This window comes from Zosterops lateralis (genome assembly GCF_965231275.1).
Source record: "Zosterops lateralis genome assembly, chromosome: 4".
Lineage (NCBI taxonomy): Eukaryota > Metazoa > Chordata > Aves > Passeriformes > Zosteropidae > Zosterops > Zosterops lateralis.
The window spans coordinates 48179171-48201724 of record NC_139765.1 but is presented as its reverse complement, the minus strand read 5'-3'; the positions used below and the strand labels follow the sequence as shown (position 1 = coordinate 48201724).

Here is a 22554-nt window from a genome sequence, read left to right as displayed (position 1 = left end):
ACATGAAAATAACGTTGCTGTACTAGCAATCCTAGTATTTACACTGGAATTTATTAGTGTCAGCAGTTTCTCATTTATTTCCATGATCTACTTTAGAAACTGCTCTCACCAATGCTACAGAACAGAAATTTGTGTTCTATTGTGTGGGAAATATTGGTTGCTACAAAGCTTTTTCAGTTATTTGCATGAAATCATATAAAACAATTGCTCTGTAGTCTGGGTGTCATTTCTCAGCCATGATAAGTGCTTGTATTATACATGCATTGCTTGGATTTAAGCAAGTAAGAAAAAAAGCTTGTAAGACTTTTTTACAGTTACTACAATTTCATCAACTTATTTAAATATGCCAATGCTGTAACACTATTATGACTCACTCATGGAACTTTTTAATTCAGCAACTGGTTTGTTCCTGCAATAGGCACAATAAATAATTTAATGAACATCAGGGGTCTAACTGAACTTTGTAGAATTCTTCATGCATAAAACTATCCTTGAATATTAATATTTACAGGACCAGATGCTCTTTCAGATTGCTGGTTAAGGACCCCTGGAAAAATAGAAGTACATCGCTAAATGAACTCCTCTATGTTCAATGATCCTTTTGTTTAGGAAGAGATCTATTTTGCAAATTGAACCAGGCTGTAAATGACAATTTCAATACTCTCTCCTGTCCACCATTCAGGTACTATAGTTCATAAATGTTGAGTTGCAAAAAAAAATTGTTCCATTACATTCACCTTGACTTTGCTAAATGTTAGTCTTGAAAAGATGTTTAAAGTTAGTGCAACATTAGCTGAGAGCACTGGAGTCATGTTTAATCATTGCAATGACTATCAGTGTCATTTGAGCTGTTTATTCTGATTATGAACTTTAAGCTGTGATCTAGTCTCAGCACTGCAACTCTGAAAATGAAGCAAATTGTAGCAATGAAATTGAAGTTGCAGTGTAGGTTCAGAGAACCAATTACCCATGGTATTTTTAATATAAAATGTGGAGTATCTTCTCATCTAAAAAACGGTGGAAAAAATGGTCCAAACAAATACTTTGAAAATTAAATGAAGTCCTTGCCTTAGGGCAAAGGAGAGGGTAAGACCTTTTAAACACCGTGGGAGAATGTTAGAAGGGGCTATTTGATCCCTAGACCTTCAGTGACACACACAAGAAGTATTAGTTGACATGCCAAAACATAATAGGAGGCTTGGTTTTCCACTCTCCTTCTGATTTGTGAAACCAGCTGATACTCTAACACTAAACCTGAAGATTTATTACTGCTGGTCACTAAGTGTAGTCCTAAAGGGCACTGGGCTACACAACTGAATGTGAGCCAAGCAAAGCTGGCAGGTTTTTTTACCTTGCATTTAGGTGCACCAAGTGGATTGGCATTTCCATTTTGTTGCAATCTACAACTGTTGCTCCTTGCAATAATGTTTATAGATGCTGGGTGATAAATATGCTACGCTGAAACATTTCATGTTATGGTAGAGAGTTGGGGAGTTTTTCAGTCTCTGCAGCTACCCTAGTAAACCTGAACCAGTGTCTCCTAGTTTTTTTCCATATCTTCTTGATAGAAATATTGATACAGCTGCCTTCTTGCTGTGTGGCAGTAAGCACATGTAAAACTAAAAAAAAAGTTAGAAAAGTTTCTTGTCATGATAACACCTGGCATTTTCATCTTATCTAAATACTTATTGAATTTACAATCACTTTCCAAGATTTAGACCATAATTGCCCTCTCTTAAGAACAGCTGTCTAAGGTGGTTTTTTTTTTTTTGTTTTTTTTTTTTTATGGTCACCCTTTCTGTTCTCCTCCCCAGGAGTGGTATCTGTGTCATAGTCTCACCTGACTGCCATCTATCTCTCTACAGTCTATCTAAGGCACTTAGCACTTTCCTGTATATGCGCCCCAATACACTGCAGGCAGCCTCTCAGAAAATACTATCTTCTGATATGTCAGGAAAAGACTGCTGCTTCTCTATTTTCCCATGTGAGATTCAGAAAAAGACCAGAGGCAACATAGGTTAGTATTTTCCTCCTCTTAGATTTATCAAAAATAGGCATATCTTGTAAGTTTCTCTTCTCCAACATTTTAAAGCAGGGGAAAAAGAAGCAAGAGAAGAACAAAGGGGCACAACTCCCAGCTCCTTTCTACAAAACCATTTTGATAGTTGACCATGACTCTTCCAGACAAAATAGTGACCTATGAAGCATATCCTCTGACATTAGGCCAAGCCTAGCCATCAGAAAACTTGATTGCTCACTCACCTTTTCAGTCTTTTTCAGCAGCTTGGCCCTGGAGATAGATATCCAAATAGAAAAGTCCTGCATTACTAATTCACAATGGATCTGTCAATAGACTTTCTAACACTACACTGGAGAATCTTTTTGAAAGAAGTTCTCTGTTTATGGAATACTTAGCTCATTTGTTGAAATGACTCAATGAATTTTCTGACCAATCTGCATATAAAATTGTTGTGTAACATTTAAGAACAGGTACTGCTTCAACATTGCTACATGGATATCACAATAAGGTATAACAATCGTGACAGAGCAACCATGAAGGGATCTGAAAAAAAGAAGTGCCAGTGTTCCTGTTTATAAACAGGATAACTGTTCCTGCTATAGCTTAATTTGAGGTATAACTGACTTATTATGCAGTGGGCTCTTCTGCAGGCTTCATACCTATACTCATGAGATCTGTGGACAGACAGTGCTATATTAAAGGTCTGAACGTGGCATCAAACTGGTGTTGGGCTCCTGGTTCAGATTGGACGGCAATAAAATCTTCAAATGGACAGATATACATCTATATTAAAAAAAAAAAAAAAGTATGAATGTTTTCTATTAAAACTCAAGGTCTTTTTTAATGAGCTAGAAAATAAAGACTAATTTCTTGGGACTTTGTTTGCTTTGAGGCGATGATTATTCTCATCCCAAGTCAGGCCAATGCATTTTGTTCTGTGCCACCCATGTCCCTGCTTCAATCACAAACTAAGACAGAAAAATGAAAATAATAGTAATTGGAAAATATAATCCCCTGGATAACACCAATCCAATAATCTTAATAAAAATAGATTTATTACAAACATTGTCTGAATCCTGCTGGGAATTATCTTTGCAGAAAAAATGCTTAAATTCCCTTACAGCTGCTCTCTTGATCAATTGTCCCCCCTTGATACTATTAATCATAATACCATATATTGCTTATTCTGAGCATCTTTTTCAACTTCACTTTCCAAACTTCTTTTCTAATTTCTCCTTGTGTAGAAGTTACTGAAAGTCCTTAATTGTCTTTTTTCAGGCTCACCTACTCTCCTCTTCAGGTAACAGCCCCTTTTCTTAGCTGAGAAGACAAAAACTAAGGGGTCTTTCTCCTCGAGGTGGAGAAATACCACAGGTTTATATTGTCTTCCTCAAATTTCAAACATTTAAGTAGGGGTTTTTTGTGGCTCTTTTTTCATTCAAAATGCTTGTGAAGTTTGAGAAGCTGACTCTCCTGGAAGTGAAGTCTTCTACTCCCGGGGTAGTTTCCGAACAGCAGCCACAGTGCCAGCCCCCTTTGCCATGCCAGCCGGCAAGTGCCCTCACCTACTGCTCGAATAATGAGTGCACCACGCCCTCTCCTGCCTCTGTCCTCTGTTTCCTGGCTATCAGCAATGAGGCTAATTAGTGTCAGTCCCATTTGTTGGGTGACACCTATTTACTAAGAACTAGGTTGAGCCTTCTCTAACACTGCTGGTAGTTGAAGGTCATGTAAGAAAATCAGTCTTGCCTAGATTCATAATCAGGGCTCCTATTTTACATACAGCTTCAATTTAATAAGATCAGTTATAATGGCAATATTTTAAAATATTATTCAGTTATTTCTGCTTAGTGTTCACACAGCTCTTCATTTATAGATGTTGATTTTGTCTGCAGTTTTTGCTTCTGAATATTTTCCTTTTTGGTCTCAATCAGTTTTGAATTTAACATAATTTTAAATTATGATTTCCTGCATTGTTTACATTACATTATTTTTCTGTTGTGGTTCTATTTTTTAGATACCTCCTGAAAGAAAGTAATCACATAAACAGAAGGCCATGATACTGCCACACATGATATAATAACAGTGTTATGGTTCAGGCATATATAACATGCCATTTCCACAAGGAGGGATCATTTCAAGCCAAAATGCTTTTAGGTGGGAACTGGACATATTTCAGGTAAAGCCAAAAGAGAAGTCAAAATTCAGGAGTGTGCATTAGGAGCACAGAAGCGAGGAACGGTGCTGGCTGAGCTTCAGTTGTCTTCTGTTTTGTTGTCAGCATGGACAGCAATTCTCCACATTGTGCTCACCCTGCTCTGTGCAGGCTTGGTCTGTCTTTAATTAGTGTGGCTGTTGGCTTCTGCTATACTTGAGGTCTCGTTCCCAGGACTCTACCTTTAGTTTTGGAAAGAGGCAATTATTTCAGCCTGAGGATGCAGACACTGCCCAGGCACAAAGCTCTGCCACCTCCCCAGCTTTGCTCCACAGCACTTCCCTGTACTTCAGTGCAGCTCCATCAAATTCCAACACAGCTCTGACACTCCTACCTCATATTAAGATCATCCTTTTATAACAGTATGTAAAAGCCTGAAAACGACCTAAAGCATTTCTCTGAAAAGTGTTTTAGATGAATACTTAGTTTCCTTGCATCTTGCTTTCAGAGCCACTTTAGAGCTTTTTCCAGCTTCCCCTGACTAATGGGTTTGGTAGTTCAGAACGCACGCAGGCTGCTCACACTGACAGCCCTTTGCTGGTTGCTATCTTTGCCCTGCTGCTCACTTCATCTCCTCTAAACCCTGGGAAGACCTTCCCTGCTCTGATTTTATGTACCCAGTACCTCTACCTTCTTGGACAGCCATAATTCTGTGTCCAGGTGTTTAGTGCTCTCCCTAGGGTCTAACATTATAATTTTATTTTATTTTATTTTATCCCTATGTCTTGTCTTTAAAAAAAAAAAACAAACAGGGGATTGTTTAATAGTCTCAGGCAGTAATGTCGTTTTTCTTGCATTTTCTTTATATATAACATAGTTTATTGCAACACATCCTCCTGTACAGTGCACATCTTTTTTTTGTGCACCCTAATATTCATACACTCCAAATCTGGTTTGAATTATGGAAATTCCTTAGCAATCATAGCAATAACCTTTTTCTGTATTTAGATGATTTCTAAGAAAAAAAATATTCCCTTAATTTCTAGCAAATTCTTATCAACACCTTTATATACAAGTTGCTATAAAGATTAGCTATTCCTATCTAATTGTTTCTTGGAGTTTAAGACTGTCTCAGCAGGAGTTGCTGAGGGATGAAACTTCTAATGATGATTTAAAGCAGTGAAGTGTGTAGGCTGAAACTGAAATAATTATTGCTGTAACCCTCTAAGCACTCCACGTTCCTCAAGGGAAAATACTTTGTTCAGAACAGACCCTGAACAACAAAATGCGAAGAAAGTAAAATAATAAAAAACCCCTCCAACCCTTTAAGCAGGATAATAATTTAGAAATAGAATCAGTATAATGTGAAGATGTTCTCAACAACTGCTCACAAATGCATCAGACATCACAATTAAAAGGAAATAATAATTATGGCCCCATTCTAAAGTATGGAATATTCTATTCCATTCAATAAGTCATGAACACTTTAAAACCATCAGTGTAATCTACAAACCTATATTTACAACATTAAACTGGATGTTCTGCCTTTTCAATAACTGTCATCTCATCTCTATTATTTTCACCTCAGACTCTAATTGTTTCTTTTATAAGAGCTAACCTACCAGTGTCCTTGGCAGTACAGTTTATGGCTCATGCATTTACTGTAATTGTTTGGGCAATTTGCCACACGGTATAACAATCTTCACATCACAATCAGTTTTTATAATAAACAGCATTAGTTATGAAAAATACAAGTGATGCATGATTCTTATGGTTGATAAAGGGCACTGAAGATGCCCTTTAGAAAAAGAAAGGCTCAAGCCTTGAACTACTTGAGAAAAATACTGATGTCACAATAGAGCTAATTAATTTGATGGTACAAACAAGAGGGGGAAAGGGCCTTGCATTCATTAGTGTCAATTCCAAATGAGAGCATACTGTTCATAAAAATAATATTCTGCCTTCATTTAGACAAAATATACAGGTAAACAAATAAGAAGCACCAGGTCTGGCAATAACTGATTTTGCTCCTTAGCTTTATCAAGGCTTTTACTTTTTTGTAGACACAGGGAGCTCAAAGCCTGGATAGATACAACTTACAGGTAGAACTCTGGAGGTGGCCAGATCCTATTGCCCACCATCTGGTTTGCTCCAGTGAGGCCAGCACTGCCAGGCACTGCTGGGCACTGGAGCCTCTGCTCCTGGGAAGCTGAACATGCACTTTATGTCTTCTCTCCATAACACACAGGCGGTGGCACACAAACGTGTCTCACTGCATGCATCTCTGCTGAAGATGTGTTGTGGCTTCCCAGGTTTCAAGAGTCCTGAAATAGGAGGTCAAGCACTGATCAGTGGTGAGGCCACTGGACACACCTCCAGCAGGCCGTCTTCCAGGTCAGAAATTTTCCAGAGGAGAAATAATATATTTGCCCTCTTATGGCAGTGCATAGACAGGTAACTCTGAGCCCCCTTGTCATCTCTACACCACATCATGGTGCTGCGGCACAGTGAGGCAAGGCCCCTGGAGGCGCAAAGGTGGCCTCAAGCCAGGGCTGTACCTCCTCTTCCTGAGCTCAGCTGGGAATTCCCTGGCAGCATCAGGGCTTGAGACTAACAACTGCATGTGATAATAAATTGTGGAGTGGTTGTATTCTTAAATTATAACTTCAAATTCTGAGAACACAGATATCAGTTTAAGTCAGTAGGGAGACTTGTCCCTGTAGTGAGTTTTGTACTGAGCAACATGGAGGCAAGGAATGAGTTGGTCTTTACTCATTAAATATTTAGTTCGTATATTCAGTCAGTGAGATAGAGTAAAATTAGCTATGGAGACACTATCACAAAAGAAGTCAAAGTCTACACTTTGAAGGTGACCCATCAGGATCCTTGGTGGCTCCTGAAACAGAATGAAGCTTATGTTTTGCTTTGCTTTATTACTTGTTTTTTGGTTTTGTTTTTGTTGTGGGGTTTGTTTTTTTTTTAATAGTATTAAGGCCTTTTTCCCTTCTTGCATTTTCCTTTCAGTGTGAATTGGTTTCAGATATATTTTCTCCCCTGTCCAACTGGTATTTTAGGACCAATACAAATAGAGCAATATTTTAAAGCAAACCAACTGTTATGGGCGTTATGTTGGTAAAAATTATCTAGAAATCTTATTATTCTGAGCCTTACAAGCAATTGAAGAGAAATTTAAAGCTCTGCTTAGAACTTTACACCTACAAAATCTTCCTTAATCTTCTCAAAAATTCCTTCTTCCTGAGAAATTTATTCTTGTGGCATGTTTGTGGATTTCAAATGATATTGCATACAATATTACTGAATTTTAGAATTACATGTCGAAAGCCTTTTCTCTAGTTTCTCATCCAGGTCTTCAAGACATCTTGCAGGTTTTTGCTTTTGATGTGAACATAAACATTTTAAAATAATTTTTGTTGTTGCTTGTTTAAATGCAGATATTTCCTTCTCTACTTCCTTCTGAAATTACATCTGCTGCTAATGATATAAAAATACCCAAACTAAGCTGCCTGCCCTTCCCTCCCCATATTCCCTTTCCCAGCTCCGTGGGGTTACAGTTCTGTGCAGGATTGCCTGTTTGGCTCCAGTAACAGCTCAAACATGAGTACTACACTAATTTACTTTTTGCTCTTCTACTTCTCAGTAAAACACTGCTGATGTATGTAACTACTTCATTTCAGGGATCTCACATGTTGTTTATGTCCCAGTGGCATCATTCTTCAGCAAGGCTGACTATTTTTGGTGCTAGATCCAAAAGCACTAGTTATATTGAAGGCTGCTGCTTTATGAGGTTACTCTTAGGCTTAGAAATCTGAAATTAAAATATAACTATGGTTTTGGTTAGCAACTTCAGTCTTGCCAGCTCTTTTCGTGAGGACACACCTCAATACATTCAATTCTACCTTCAGGGTAGAATTTTGATTATGTTTAATTTTGAATCTACAGTAAAAATCAGAAGCATGAAAGAATCCACAAAAGCTAAGACTATTTTTAAATAAAATAGTGTTAAAAACTGTTTCCCTTTTACATATTTTAACTAAATATTTGAGAAATACATTCTTTGAATACTTTAACAACCTCAGACCTCCCTGAATTTCAGACTAAATAATATTATCCCACATTTTCTTTTAAATATGAGATAGTATAAAATTGATCAGGTTGCATTAATTTCAGAGTTTTTCAGGTACATTTTCATCTTTCCATACTTTGTAATCCAACAATTTTAGCCTTTTTTCCACAGTTTTAAAAATAAATGTTATGTGATTTAGATATGGCACAGAACATATCTGTGGATATAAGTGGATATAAGCATAAGTGAATATAGCACAGAACAAAGTAAATGGTACCATGAGTTGCACAAACATACAGACACTACTTTAAGCAAATATTGGTGTGTTAATTAAAATCATGGCAAGCTACGATAAACCCCACCCACTGTGAAGAAGCTGGTTATTCCTGGCTATAATCCCAAACCTATTTCAGGCCAGACCAAAGCACCTCCTGTTCCATAGCGAAAACTCCTGCAAGCATAGCTCTCAGGGCATAAAGCTGCACAGGAGCATTTGAAATAGGGCTTGTTTGTGACCATGGGATCATGAAGTCTTATTCTCTTGGGAAATGTGTTGCATAATCTCATTCAGAAAAATATATTCATGTTTCCATACTGAGACCAAGAAGGTCACAAGTTTCTTGTGTCTGATAAACTCCAGGATATACTTTTCTAATGCTTATAGATCTTCTTTTAAATTTTCCCATCAAATGTTTTTGTGAACTCTTTATATTAATGCATTGACAGTCTTGCTGCTTTTTTTGTCTTTTGAGTATTTACCCCTTTGCTATATCAATAAAGGGAATTTATTCCTCCTCTCAGACTTTATTTTCTTATGCTGAAAATAGAACTACTCGATCTGTCTCCTTGGTTAATATAGATTTTTCATCCTGTCAGTCTTGTTCTAGTCCTCTTCTGAACATGTTTCAGTTTGAATCGATCTTTCTTGGACACTGTAGACTGTAGAGGAGTTCTGTAGACACTGTAGAGGAGTTCTCATTGGTGCCTGGTGCCACAATATGAATATTTCTTGGAAATCTTTCATAACTGGGACTACCTTCCCTGAGACATTACTGCTGAACTTGGTTTGCCTTTATGTCACAGTGTCTATCTCATCTCACACCAGTGGCTTGGAAATGGTTTCTGGCAAAAAAAGCCCTACTATTTTTCTTGTTCACCTGTTTCTTCCAAATTCTGAGGCCTAGTTTTGTGGCAGAAACTCTTTCTAGTCCCTAAATGTATAACCTGACACTTTATAATTTTGAATTTCATCCCTTATCTATTATTCTGATCCTCCAGGCCACTGATTTCTTTCAATCATCCTCTGTGTTGGTGATGTTTCCCAACTTCCTCACTGCCACGGATTTAATTTAACTTTGACTTCTTGTGCTTTGGTCTGTAATAACATGACTGAGTAAGTCTGATTACATGACTGGTCCTCTCCAATTCCCCAGCGATGCCTGCTAGCTCCACAGCCCAGCTCCTGGGACCCTGCTTGGCACCGAGCCCCTCTCCCACCGCCCAACTCTTATGCTCATCTCCCTCTCCTCCCATTTAATTAATAAATTTCCCATGTGGCTGCACAACAAATGCTTTAATGAAGTCCAGATAACTGATTTTTAGACAAGGGAAATACAGTAATCTTATCAAAGACAGATATTATCAGGTGAGTCTGGCATTTTTAAACCATTTTCCATTTATCTATATTTCTTCTTTCATTTTTGTTTTAAGTCTATTGTGAAAACTTTTTGAAGACACCAGGGCCTGTAGTTGCCTTGACACTATTTCTCTTCTTTTTCCTAAATATAGCTTCTACTTTTTCTACTCTTCTGATATTGCTACAGTATAGGACCACTAGAATAGATCTGAATAGCAAAGGTTTTAAACCAATATGTGTTTTCCTCTGTTGAGTATCTCATATTTGGGTTGGAGATTATCCACTTCTCCTAATTGGACCATATTTAAACAACAAGTTCTGCTCCCAGACTGGATAAAATAATTTTCTAAACTACAGTTCCTATCAGTTATGCCCTGAAAAATTTCTCTTCCTATAAGAATCTGCCCCAGTACTAACACTATGGTAGAAGAGTTCATGAGAAGTCTTTTGTTTGTGGGGTTACATATAGATTATCTGAGATTTTGATGAAATCTCACTTCTAAAAAAAACTTGTTTAACTTAAAAGGGCTAGTTCAAAAGCCTTGACACGTCTGAGTTTATTCCAACATTGTCTATTGGCTCATTTTTTTCTTGTCACTTAGACATTTCCTGTCTACTCTTCACATCTTTAGGGTTCAAGTTTAATATTTCCTCTCTGGGATGCCAATTCCACATAACTTTGGAACTTCTGAACTCCTTCACATAATGTCAATCATGTTTTCAGTCCTCTCAGTCCTACTAACAAGCCCTGAACCTAATATTTGTTTTTTCTAATGCAAAATTACAATGATAACGTTTTCAGTCCTGATTTATTTCCATAACTCAATCCAAGTGAATGATAATATCACCAAGAATGGATCATAAGAGCATAGTTTTGGGGTTTTAAAGCTGGTAGAAGTTCCTAAGTTCCTGGTGTATTTTATGAAGATGTGCTCCATTCAGCTAAATGAGAAAAAGCAACAGAGCTTCTGCAGGTTTATGGCTACTTATTCTGGAATGGAATTGAATAATCTGACTTTTTTTTTTTTTTTTTTTTTAGCTCGTATTGTTGTCAGAATACCCAGATCACTTAAAAATAAAACTAAACCCTTTTTAACAGAATACAAATGTTGTGTCTCATCATGTAGGCAAATTTAGACCACAGTTCAAAACAAAGTGAAATAATTAATTTCTGAAACAAAAGCTTAATTAATATTCTAATTTAAAAATCTGCTCATGGAATTCTGAGCTCTTTACAGAGAAATATGGAGAAAAAGCTTACAAACTAGACAAACACCTTCTAATTGCCCCTGTTTGATGAAGGGGGTAATTTTTATTGGCTTTTGGGAAGTATTTCAGTCCTTAGGATATACAAATAAGTTTGAGATTTTTTTTCTGTAGTTATATGTACCCGTAGCCTCAAAATATCATTTTTTCAATTGAAGTAGTGATTTAAATTACTATTGTTTTATGCTTTGCAGTAGCAATATCCTCAATTTAAGCCAATTTTAAATTTCCCTTGAGAATAATTATATGAGGACAGATATTTCTGATCTAAAATGAAGTAAAATAACTGTTACATTGACATTCCCTGTACTCAGGTATTTGCAGGACAGGTGTGCAAAAATAATGGGCTATAAACCAGAAATCTTTATAAAATTAAGTGCAATAGGAAAGAAATTATGCTACAAGCCCTGCAGTGTAGCTGTGAGGCTGTGTTATCATTGTAATTTTTTACCTGTATTGCTGTTGTGAAAAGGAACCTGTGGACTAAGGCTCCCAATGCTACTAGAACAAAAATTAAGGAAAAATTCAGCTCTAATCACAGCAAAAGTAAAACTGAGGGGTTCAGATCACACATACATTGAGTATTAGTCCCAGCCACTAAAACTCCATAACTACATTCCAGTTTGAATTTAGAGTTACAAGGTGAGAGTCATGCAGGTTTAGATAATGGCCAAACATGTAGGTTGCCTTTATGGTCAGTCTCTTTCAGAAGTAAAGAAGTGCCTTTGAAGGATGTCTCTCCATCTTACTCATGATTCCCATGTTAGAGGGAATGAATCTCCTTTTGGAAGTGATAATCTCTCACCACTGGCAGTAGCGATGATATACAAGATTGCCTGTACACAGATGTTAAAACAATAAGGCTAGATAAGGTGACACTATCCTGGCACACACCCGTAATTATCCATTTTGAAGCATCTCTTTACCTGTACTTTGAAAGGTTTATAAATAGGTACTCATCTTTAACATCCTGATTCATCCTTTTATCCTTATTCAAACTGTGTCTATATTTTTACACTGAAAATTTCTTAATCAAAACAAAAAATATTCGCTGCATAGGAAACACAGGAAATAAGGCAGAATTCAGTTTCTCCTTTCTTCCAAGGTATGAAAATTAAGGTAAAGAGTAAAGATCCTGCTTGTACATCCAACTCCATTCAGAGTAGGCAAATCTGCCCTCCAGTTTTTCCCCAAGTATTCTGTGTTGTGGTAATCTGGGTAATTTTGCATGAATGATGTTCATTGGGGTTTTTTATCACATGAGGGTGTGATAGAAGCTGAAAGTGGCACTGCTACTTGGATGCCACAGTAGTTGCTGTGAAGTCTAGCTAGCAGTAGAATATTAGGCTAGATATAGACATTAACAGCTTCCCTTCTTCTGGGAATGCTTCTTGAATGAAAAAAAAAATGTCAAACTTGTTCCTTTAAGAAGTAGACAAGAGATCCTTCTAGCAGCAAATAGTGCCATTCCTGCTTTCCAAGAGTTGTGGTATCCATATGGCTGAACACTATAGTCATGTAGTCAACGTTGTCAGCTGTGTTCAAAGAAATGTAGACACTTTAGAATGTGTTGGGGTTTTTTTCCCCACTGGAAAGCAGTGGAAGGTTTCCTTCTGGGCCCATGTGGTTTTGGGATCATTGTTTTAGGGTGGCAATTCTGTTCATGTGTTATACATGTCTTGGCTCCCAATATGGGGCTTTTTCAGACACCCTAATAACACCTAAATGTTTTGATGCATCTGTATAATGGTTAAGCCCCAACTTACACAATGCCTAGATTTATGAAAGCAGGTAAGTGAAAAAGATGCAAAAGAGGAGAAGAAAACTGGGAACTAGATGTAACACTAAGCCAAGCCTTTGAACAGTAAAAAACCCAACCCAAACCACCATCCCCAAACCACTATGTATAAATAATAAGCACTAATTATTTGCCTTAAAACCTCCACAGATCAACTGAAAAAAAAAAAAAAAAAAAAGTGGTTCTGCTACATTTTTCAGGATGAAATGCAGATTATAGCAACTGCAGGCAAGGGAAAGTACAACTTAGTGTGATGTGAGTGGAAGAGTGAAAAACACATAGAGGTTATGCATATACCAGAATTCAAGAGCAACATGACATTCAAACAGATTGCAAGAATATTTAGCATTATTGCAATTAATGTTGAAAAAGAATTGCTGAGAGAGCATTAAATCTTGTGCTTCAAGGACAGCTTCTAACAAAAAAATGGCCAAGAGAAAATTTAAGGGGGCCGTGCAAATTACTCAAGGTATTTTCCTACAAAAACTCTACATCTTCCCCTGAAGTATCTGATAGTGGCTAGTGTCAGAAATCAGATGCTAGATCAGATGGCAAGAGCTTCTGTCTGCTTTAGTCTGGTAAACCCTATTAAGATTGGTTTTTAAAAAGTCGGTGACAGTAGATGTCTATGTTCTTTTAATAGAGTATAAATTTAGCATCCTCCTTCTGAATTAAGCATTTAGGTGGCAGAGTTAATGTTATATCAATTCAAATGAAAGACACTAGAAGAAAATAGAAGGAGAAAAGATTAATATTTGAAAATTAGAATGTAATTTTCAGAAACAGAGGTGGACGGCTGGTTGAAAATCACATAAATTAAGACCTAAAGAAAAAAAATTGCTCCTCATAGACGAGTCATTAGGAGTGATATAATAATTTACATTTTACGTAAGTGACATTCTCTTAACATTTTTTTTTCCTTTTCCACTAAAGGTTATATTCCTATAAACACACAGGTTGAACTGCTAGGACTTGGCAGTTTGATTGATATCAATTGATATCGATGAGCACTGCAGGCACTCAGCATCTCTCTGTAGGTGTTTTTTGTGTTGAACCTGAGCTTTGTTTTTACAGCCAGCAAAGCAACAGAAAAAATTGCACTGGCTGAGGGAAGCAGCATTCATTCCTACTGGCCAGGCATAGTTTAGCAACAGGATTTATGTTGTGCACATGAAGGGAGAATCTTTTGATTTATTTTGGGTAACAGAGATGCTTTTTCCCAGCCATCTCTGTAAACATACAAATATTTGAAAAACACAAGCAAGAGAGAGCCCTGGACTCTTGAACACATATATCCTTCCAGACCCTTGCCTGACCCCAAAATTATGCTCTCCTGTCACTGACCCATCTAATCACCTTTGTGTGCTTTCTCAGAAAAGGCTTAGGAAAACCCATCAGATTTGCAATGTAGTCTGGAGGTCAACATATCCTCATTTTCTTGCCCAATTCTTTCCTATGACCAAGCCTTAATATCAGGTCACTCAAAAAGCACTACATTTTATGTAGCTGTTACTTTCAGAATTTCAAACAGCATTCAAAATGTTGTGTAATTAACTAGTAGTCTTTTTATTTGAGTCTAAGGGGAATTAGAACAATAATTTTTGCAGAATAACGCAAGTTTGTTTTTTTTTTTAACAGAAAAGAAGAAATATTGGCAACGTCTGATGATAGCACATGGAATAACCCAAGGACTTCAGGTACAACACCCAGTTTAATTAGTTCTTCCTTACTGCACATGTTAATTAAAAATAGTGTAACAACCAACTTCACAGAAATTATTCAACTGTTTTTTTAACTCTTCAGACACAAACATCCCAGAGATTGTTTATTCACAAGCAGAAGACAAAGACACCAAGCTAACTAATGAAAATACAAAAGAGAAAAATGCAAAAAACAACCAGGGTGATCACAAAGATGATGAAAAAGAATTAGAGTTGCTGGTAAGTGTTATACAATTATATCTACAGTATTAAATGATTTGAATCCATTTACGCTTCAAAGCTGGTGAAATGCCCCCTTTTAACAGAGCTGACTGATGTACTAATTTACAAATGTAAAGCCCTGGTCTGTACTTACACTGAATCTGTAACTGATTCAACAATAGAAGGTACTTTGATTTTGGTATAGTGCATCAACTTTTTCTGGTCTTAAATTAATGACTTCTCCCTTTTATTTCTTTACCAGAGGCTCTAAAAGACAGTTCTAAGGAATTAGAATGGTAATATTTAAAAAAAATAATCTCTCCTCCTAGTCTCTAGGATGGAAATGTTTTTAAATATATGCTTTCTATTTGTAAAATTTTTATATTTGTAGTACTCTTTACTTATGAGATTTTTGAAATTATAATTATATGAGCATAATAAGTATATATATATATGTATATTAGAAAACTCTTCTATATCAGTATCTTACATTATATTTTTTACAATGAATTTCACACTCAGTGAGTATTCAATCTATTTGGATTTGTGTGCATGCATGTGCGTGTGTAGTTTGCCTTGCATTTTTCAGTATGAAAGAAAAAATGGCAATAAATGAGAAACGTACAGCAATCTATTATTCTCAGTGTCTGTTCTCAGCTCATATCATTTGGGTGCACATATTCATAATCATAGATTATAATAGCTATCACCTGTGAAAATGTGAATGCTGAATCAGACAAGAGAGGAAGAGGGGAACGGTTCTTTTTTTCTTGTTGATAGAGAGAAAAATTCCTCTCATTTTAATATAATTTATGCTTGTCTTTTACTTTAAAAAGTTTAAAATTTTTTCCTATTGTTGGACCTTTCACTGCCCGAAAGTCAACGTTTTGGTTCTTTTTTTCTTTATGGCCAAACACGGAAATGAGGACCTCTAAAATCCCTTGTTGTTCTCAGTCCATCCTTTTACAAAAAAGAGGATCAAATATAACCATTTGTTTATCAATTGCCAGACTTGTCCATACAATAAATGATGGGGTAGCTATAATTTAGATGTTAATTTGCACTGTGCGCTCTTTAATGAATTAAACAATGAAGGCTTATAATACATGGAAATACAACCAAATCTTTGAAACACACAGGCATTGGCTCACAAGACAGCTGTGCAGTTGACAAGTAACATGAGCCTTATGTGAGAAGAAGGGGAAATCGTAAGATTTGCATATAATTATTGAGATCATGCAAATGTCAGTTATGAGGAGGGGAAAAAAACACAGGCATCTCACTGTTAAATCCTGACAGTTGGCATCACCGAAGAACTCAAATACACTTGAGCACTGGTTGGCAGAGGGTCATTAAAACAGAATTTGCAGAGACATTAGCTCCCTCACTTTTCTTTGAGTGACGTTTTACTATTAATAGTTTGCAGAGGCTTTGCAGAAAACATATTAATAAGAGAAACTGTAATGGGGGTATCTACAGCAAGTGCAAATGTATAAAGGGGTGCCCAAGAAACTAGCCTCTAATTGATCAGCTAGTGCTATCAGTGTGACTCTGCTAAAGTGAGAAGAGAGTGCAATGACAAGCAGGCATAGCTGAATAATACAATATGATATTTGGGAGCTAGGAGGGAGAATGATTAGTTTCTGGCCTTTTACTTCGCTAATCTCATTTCCAACTCATGTCTTACCAGATTGTCTAAAACCAGTCTGGTTTGAAGCCTGTAAAATGGTCCCTGAGAGAAATGAAGCACAGATAATCCTTACAGTATTTGTCAGTGTGAAATGTGTCTTTGTTTTACTGGACAATACTGTACATTACCAGACACTGATGTACTGGATCAATGCCCTCATTTAAGCACCAATCCTCCCCCCTTGCCCCATGGCTTCCTCTCTCCAAATCTAGAATCAAATGTATAGAGAACAAATTAGCTTGCCTTTAAGGGAATATTCTCTTCAGATTTAATTTGTATAAAATCCACTGGCAGCTTACTGAACTCATGAATAAAGAGACAGGGTTCTGAGCACTATTTTATTTCCTGCTCCTTTCAGCACCACCATAAAGCTCATTACCTATGTTAAAAAATACATGCAATGCAAATTTTGCAAATTGTTTAGAACATGTTTCCATAAAAGCTTTGTTACTGAAAACAAAACTTTCCATAATGAAATCCTGCCTCCTTCATCTGGCATATTTTTACAAAGCATTTTTTGATCATTCTTTTCTATTCTATTGTTTCAGTTAAATCCGCACTTCACAGGAGCTAGAGGTACCTCTTCCAGAGATGAAAGGAATTTATGCACAACAGAACCAATTAATTTTCTAAGTGAAACTGAAAGATTGGTGAAAAAGCTAACCTGTTTAGAAAGAAGCAGTGACTTGCACCCTGTGCCTATCAGTTCCTCATCTGAAAACTCTTCACATGCGATAGGAGAAGAATTAAAAGATAAAGCTAAGCATTCTGTAAGAGATTATAATAATCAGCTACCAGGGAAGGAAGGCACTGCTGGCTCAGTAAACAGCTGTGAGTGGTCTTTGGAACATACTGATACCAGTGAAAGCCTTTTATTGGCAAAACATTTTCCTCTGACAGAGCAGAATGAGGCTATCAATATTATGGCTACTGGCTCAAGCCGACAAGGAGAGAGGCACACAAATATTTCAAAAGGTGAAATAGATAGTGCCTCAGGAAGGAGGATGATGGAGAGGTTATTCACCAATGAGGATGCTGCTGGTGCCTCAAAAGCAGCCCATGAAACGAGACCAGAAACCATTTTGCCAGAGCATGATGAATCCGTGCAATTAAATGAATGCATAGCAAGGACGCTGGATGGCAATGCTAATCCAGCTCTGGAGCACCAGGCACCACAAATGTCTCACCAAAGTTTGGATTCATTGTTGTCAGATGCTGAAAAAAATGAAGGAAAAATCAGGATGATTGAAAGCAACGTTCAGGTACATTTAAGAGGAGATTTATATGCCAGCACTTTTGCACATGCTGGTGTCTCAACAGATTCCACACAAAAAAAAGGAGTTGGTGAAATATCAGAAAAGAACACTGATTTAGGGAAGCAGAAGAATTTCATTGAAGTAGCAGACTTGGCATCAATTGGTGAGGAGGAAGCTTCCAAACCTTTCAAGTCACACAGGAAACACAATGCCAAGGCCCTGAACCCAGCACCTCTGGCAGCTGAGAACAACAAGCAGGCACCAAGGGCCACTAGAGTGGATGAAAGGCGACCTGAGGACACTCAGGAAGACAGAGGATTCAGGAGGTTCAAAGACAGAGAGAAGCCAGACAGCACAAATAAAGGGAGACCAATTGGAAGGGAAAGCGAAGCAAACTTTGCAGAGCAGAGGTGGCAAGAAACGGGGAGTGAGGTTAGGTGGAGAGTGAGGGGGAGCATGGAACCTCAGACTGGGACTTCCACAAAGGAGTTGTTTACCTGCCAGGAGGCAGAGAGTTGTGAAAAGTCTTCTGTCTCTGAGCAGGGTATTACAGAGAAAACAGAGGCAGGCACACCTTATATAATTAAAACAACATCAGAAAGTGCTCCAGAAAAAGTGCCTGGCAGTGAAAAAGCAGTAATTGCTAAGCTACCTCAAGAGACTGCACTAAGTGACAGGCCCACAGAGGAAAAGGAAACAGCATTTGATACACGTGAAGGGAGAAATGATGGTTCACATTATGCTCTTTGTCAACTCAACACAGTGGGTGTATTATATGACACTGAATTTGAAAAGAAATCAGTTTTAGGTATTTATAATGCATACGTACATGAAACACTGCAAGGAGAAATGAAGTCTGGATGCAATAGCAGGGGAAAATGTGCCAAAGCACAACCAGACAACATTCTACCTGCAGGAGAAGCAGCAAAGGCTTCTGCTACAGAAAAGAATGATATGGAGGGTTTACTTTCAGATGTACCTAAAAGTCCCCTGAGCACTCAGGAGCATCTGTATCGTGAGAAAGCAGAAGAGGTCTACAGGGGAGAAAGCCATGGTGACACACTTTCCTGTTTATGTTCTAAAGCTGAAACAAAAATGCCACCTTCTGGTACAAATACTGTGCCTAGTTACAGTTATAAAAGCTCTTCAGTGGCATTTTCAGAAGGGCCCACTGCGGAAGGAGGCATGGAGCATATGTATAGATACTTTGAATCCAAAGTCATTGACAAGGTTGCTGCTGAGTCAGGGTACAATTTACATCTAACGACTGAAAATACATGTATTAAGAAAAGCTTTTCTCCTGAAGTTGAAAAAGGAGAAGTACCTTTCGCTTCAGACACAGCAATTTTGGGAGAAGGAAGAGGAAGGAATACAGGTCAATTTTTCCATCAAGCAGAGCTCCAGCAAGAGAAGTCATGGAGGCCAGAGGTTTTAATTAGTAAGTCTACCAGAGAAAATGGAGGAACAGACTCTCAAGCTGACCATCTGATAACTGAGAGGAAAAAACTAAACTGGCTTGATGACTCACAGAAAGAAAGACAACACGCTTCTGATTCTTCAGATATTTCTAACCAGAAGAGTGAAGCACTTAAGTTACCTAGTGAGTCTCCAGGTTTAAAACATATTGCTTTCAAAATATTTTATTTCTTCTTGTTTCTTCTATTTGCTGCAACACTCTACCACTATGATTTGATGGTCTGCCTTGCACTCTACCTGTTTTCCTTGTATTGGCTATACCATGAAGGAAGAAGAAACAAGGAGTCTGTCAAGAAGGAATAACATTGACTGTCAACTGTGCTCAGGATCCATGGTCGATAATCTTCAATTCCACCAAAGAATTTTCACTATTAAATAGTTTATTCTTTGTTAAAACCAAAGCAAGATTTCCACAGCAGCATCTTTTATTAAAAGATTACATATGAAGTTGAGCCTTCATATAAGTAATTAAACTATGCAGGACCATTATGTTTGGATCATTAAATACCTATATGAATTTGAGTTCTGAAGCACATCAAGTTAAAACGAAGTACAGCTGTTGCTTCTTAGCAGGATATGAAGAAGCAATGCTTCATGTCCCTGTAGTACTTAAACCCACCATTTCCTTGCTTTAATTTCTTTTGCATTAAAGCTTCATATTTTTCTGGGAATTTTTTTCCCAGAATAGAATTTTCCTAGAATTCTGTATGCTACATAACAACACAAGGAACAATATAAAACCTAAGTGAGTATTTTGGTGCTGACATTGCAAGATACTCTGCTAGTGTAATTAGCCAATGCTCTAAGCAATGCATCTCTTGACAGTTAAATACATTTTTCCAAATTTTTATTTCCGTATTTTGACTTAGGCCTTCAATGGTACCCCTGTTTGAAAGATGTAAGGCTTTGACTTCAACAACGTCATGTAACTCCCAGGATGTAACTGCATAGCAGAATAGATGTGCCATTTCCACCCTGAAAAGAGTGAAGGTCACAGCCACAGGCCTCTTACTGATCAGTCACATGCAAAAAAGTTTTTAGGTTTGGCAAATGAGGACTGTGTAACATGACTGAGAATTTCACTGAACTGTTTTTCTGGGCAAAGCATTTGAGTGACATTTTTCATCAGAATTGCTTGAGCACAAAGCATTAAATAAATTTTACAAAGGAATGCTATAACTGTGTGGAGCATGTCTGAATTAGATTTACTGGTTTGTTTTGTTGTTTTTTTTTTCCTATGGCTTGCAGCCTAGAGCTAATCAAACACCAAGAGAAAACACTGGGCATGGCACTGATGTTCAGTAAGGCTGCTTTATCTGGTTTGGGTGATGCAGAAAAGACTAGTATCTGCCCTAAGGAGAGTCAAACTGATCCTGTGCAGCAGTTCTGTGGGGCAGAAACATGGGCAGCTTTGCTACTCCAACACTGCAGGTGTCCCACACAAGATCAAGCCCAAATTTTGTCCAGAAGGAAAAGGATGGACAGGTTATGATGTTCTTCAGCCATTTCCCAGAGGATGGTGACAGATGCTATCACAGGTAGAATATTAAAAGAAGCACCAAGACTGCAAAATGTTGCTGAAGCCACAGAAATTAAGAAGAAAAGAGTTGTTCTAAAGCTCTGTTTGTTTCATGTTCCTTACTACCACTGTGAAATACCATAACTGTGAAAGTCTTGGTTGCAATATATGGCTGAAGTTATGTAATAGCAAAACTATTTAGTTGTTAGCTTAGCTCTGAAATAAATATTTTCAAGTCCATGTAAAATTTATTCACATGTTTCAGGAGAATAGGACACTGCCAGAGGAGGCACCTTGGCATTCTTGTTCTGCAGGGGAATAAAACTACATTTAGTAGTGCATTCAGTGGGGTAAGCAAGTATGTGTGTGATCTATTGCTGATACGTGTTTTGATGGCTGGATACCTTGACAACTTTTGACAGCAATCCATGAATGAGTTATAGCGATTAAGCTACATGGAAGGCTGTGTCCAGATGTTCAAAGGTGTATATGAGGAAAATATTCATTCAGATAAAGAAATTAATTCAATAGGCATTAGGAGATGAATCCTATAAAAAGCTTAGGCTTAGACTTAAAGCAGAATTGAAGTTAAATCAGTGTAAGTCCAAAGTAATGATTGCAGACCTTCCTTTATCTAGAGACAAAAAATGCTGAAAGAGCCTATCCTTTTCATGATGTTTATACATACTTCTCCAAAAGGCACAACATTGCCTTACTTCTGGTAGTTCACATCCTACAGTCCCAGTTACAAGTCCCTGGTCTAAGTGGATCAGATTGTCAGCTTCACTGGGATAGAGACACCAGGTGTTGCTTTACTTCCCAATGGAAGCTCTGAAATAACATCTAATATATTCTGACAGAATCAAGGTCCTCAGATAGAGGGATAAAAAGCGAAGAAAGCATCCTGCACCTGTCCTGCTGAAAGTGTCACAATGCAGTCAAGTACCAGATTCCTCAAGGGAGATAAATCAAAGGCATTGGATACATTTCATTCTTCCAGTTAAAAAAAAACATGGTAGAAATTAAAATCTTTAGATTCAGCTAGCAGTTAAAAGCATCTACAATCTAATTTACCACATAGCTCTTTAAAGCAAAATTCATAAACTTCAGAGCAAGAACCAAAGTCCAGCCTCCTGACCAGTTAGGTAAGCGCTCTACACACTAAGTCACAGGATTCAAACCCATGTTTGAATATCTTCAGCTTTACCAAACCTGGGCCTTTAATCCAGCAGAATGTACTTTAACCATTGCAGGAGTATTATTATGAAGAGGACTGTGATTCCCAGGGTTTAACAGTGCTGCTATACATAAACGGGTTCCTACTTTCTGAACTGACTTAAACTGAAAATGGTTCTCTGCACAGAACAATACAGACTGATTTGATACTCCCATCACAGCGGCGTTTTTCTTTTCCCATGTCCATTTTTTAAAGAGGTCTTAATCTGACGCAGTCTAAATCCCTAAGGACCTGAGATAGCTAAAGAACTTGAAATTTCTTGGACACATGCCTTATTTTAAGCAGAGATTAACAGTTCAGTCACCATGAAAGTAGAAAAGCCTGGTTGTGGTTTTTTTATTGAGTCTTGGGGGTTCTGAGCCATGTGCATTTTAAGAATCCTTTTGCTCCTTCACACGAAAGCATAGACATCCTTGAACCACAGTAGAACCATACATTTGTGTGGTAGTTGTCTGTATGTAATCTGCAAGGTGAAAATTTTGTTACTCATGCATT

General features: G+C 37.4%; 1 protein-coding gene across 1 annotated transcript in view; it reads left to right on the top strand.

Annotated features, from left to right (window-relative positions):
• The window catches only part of PPP1R3A (protein phosphatase 1 regulatory subunit 3A), a 28176-nt gene extending 6913 nt beyond the window's left edge, over positions 1-21263 (top strand). Inside the window, exons 2-4 of the mRNA XM_083859975.1 lie at positions 14598-14656; positions 14763-14899; positions 17120-21263. Coding sequence (XP_083716101.1) covers positions 14598-14656; positions 14763-14899; positions 17120-19606 — 2683 coding nt within the window. The 3' untranslated portion in view covers positions 19607-21263. The remainder of the gene's footprint in view (positions 1-14597; positions 14657-14762; positions 14900-17119) is intronic.
• Positions 21264-22554: the final 1291 nt, after the last annotated feature.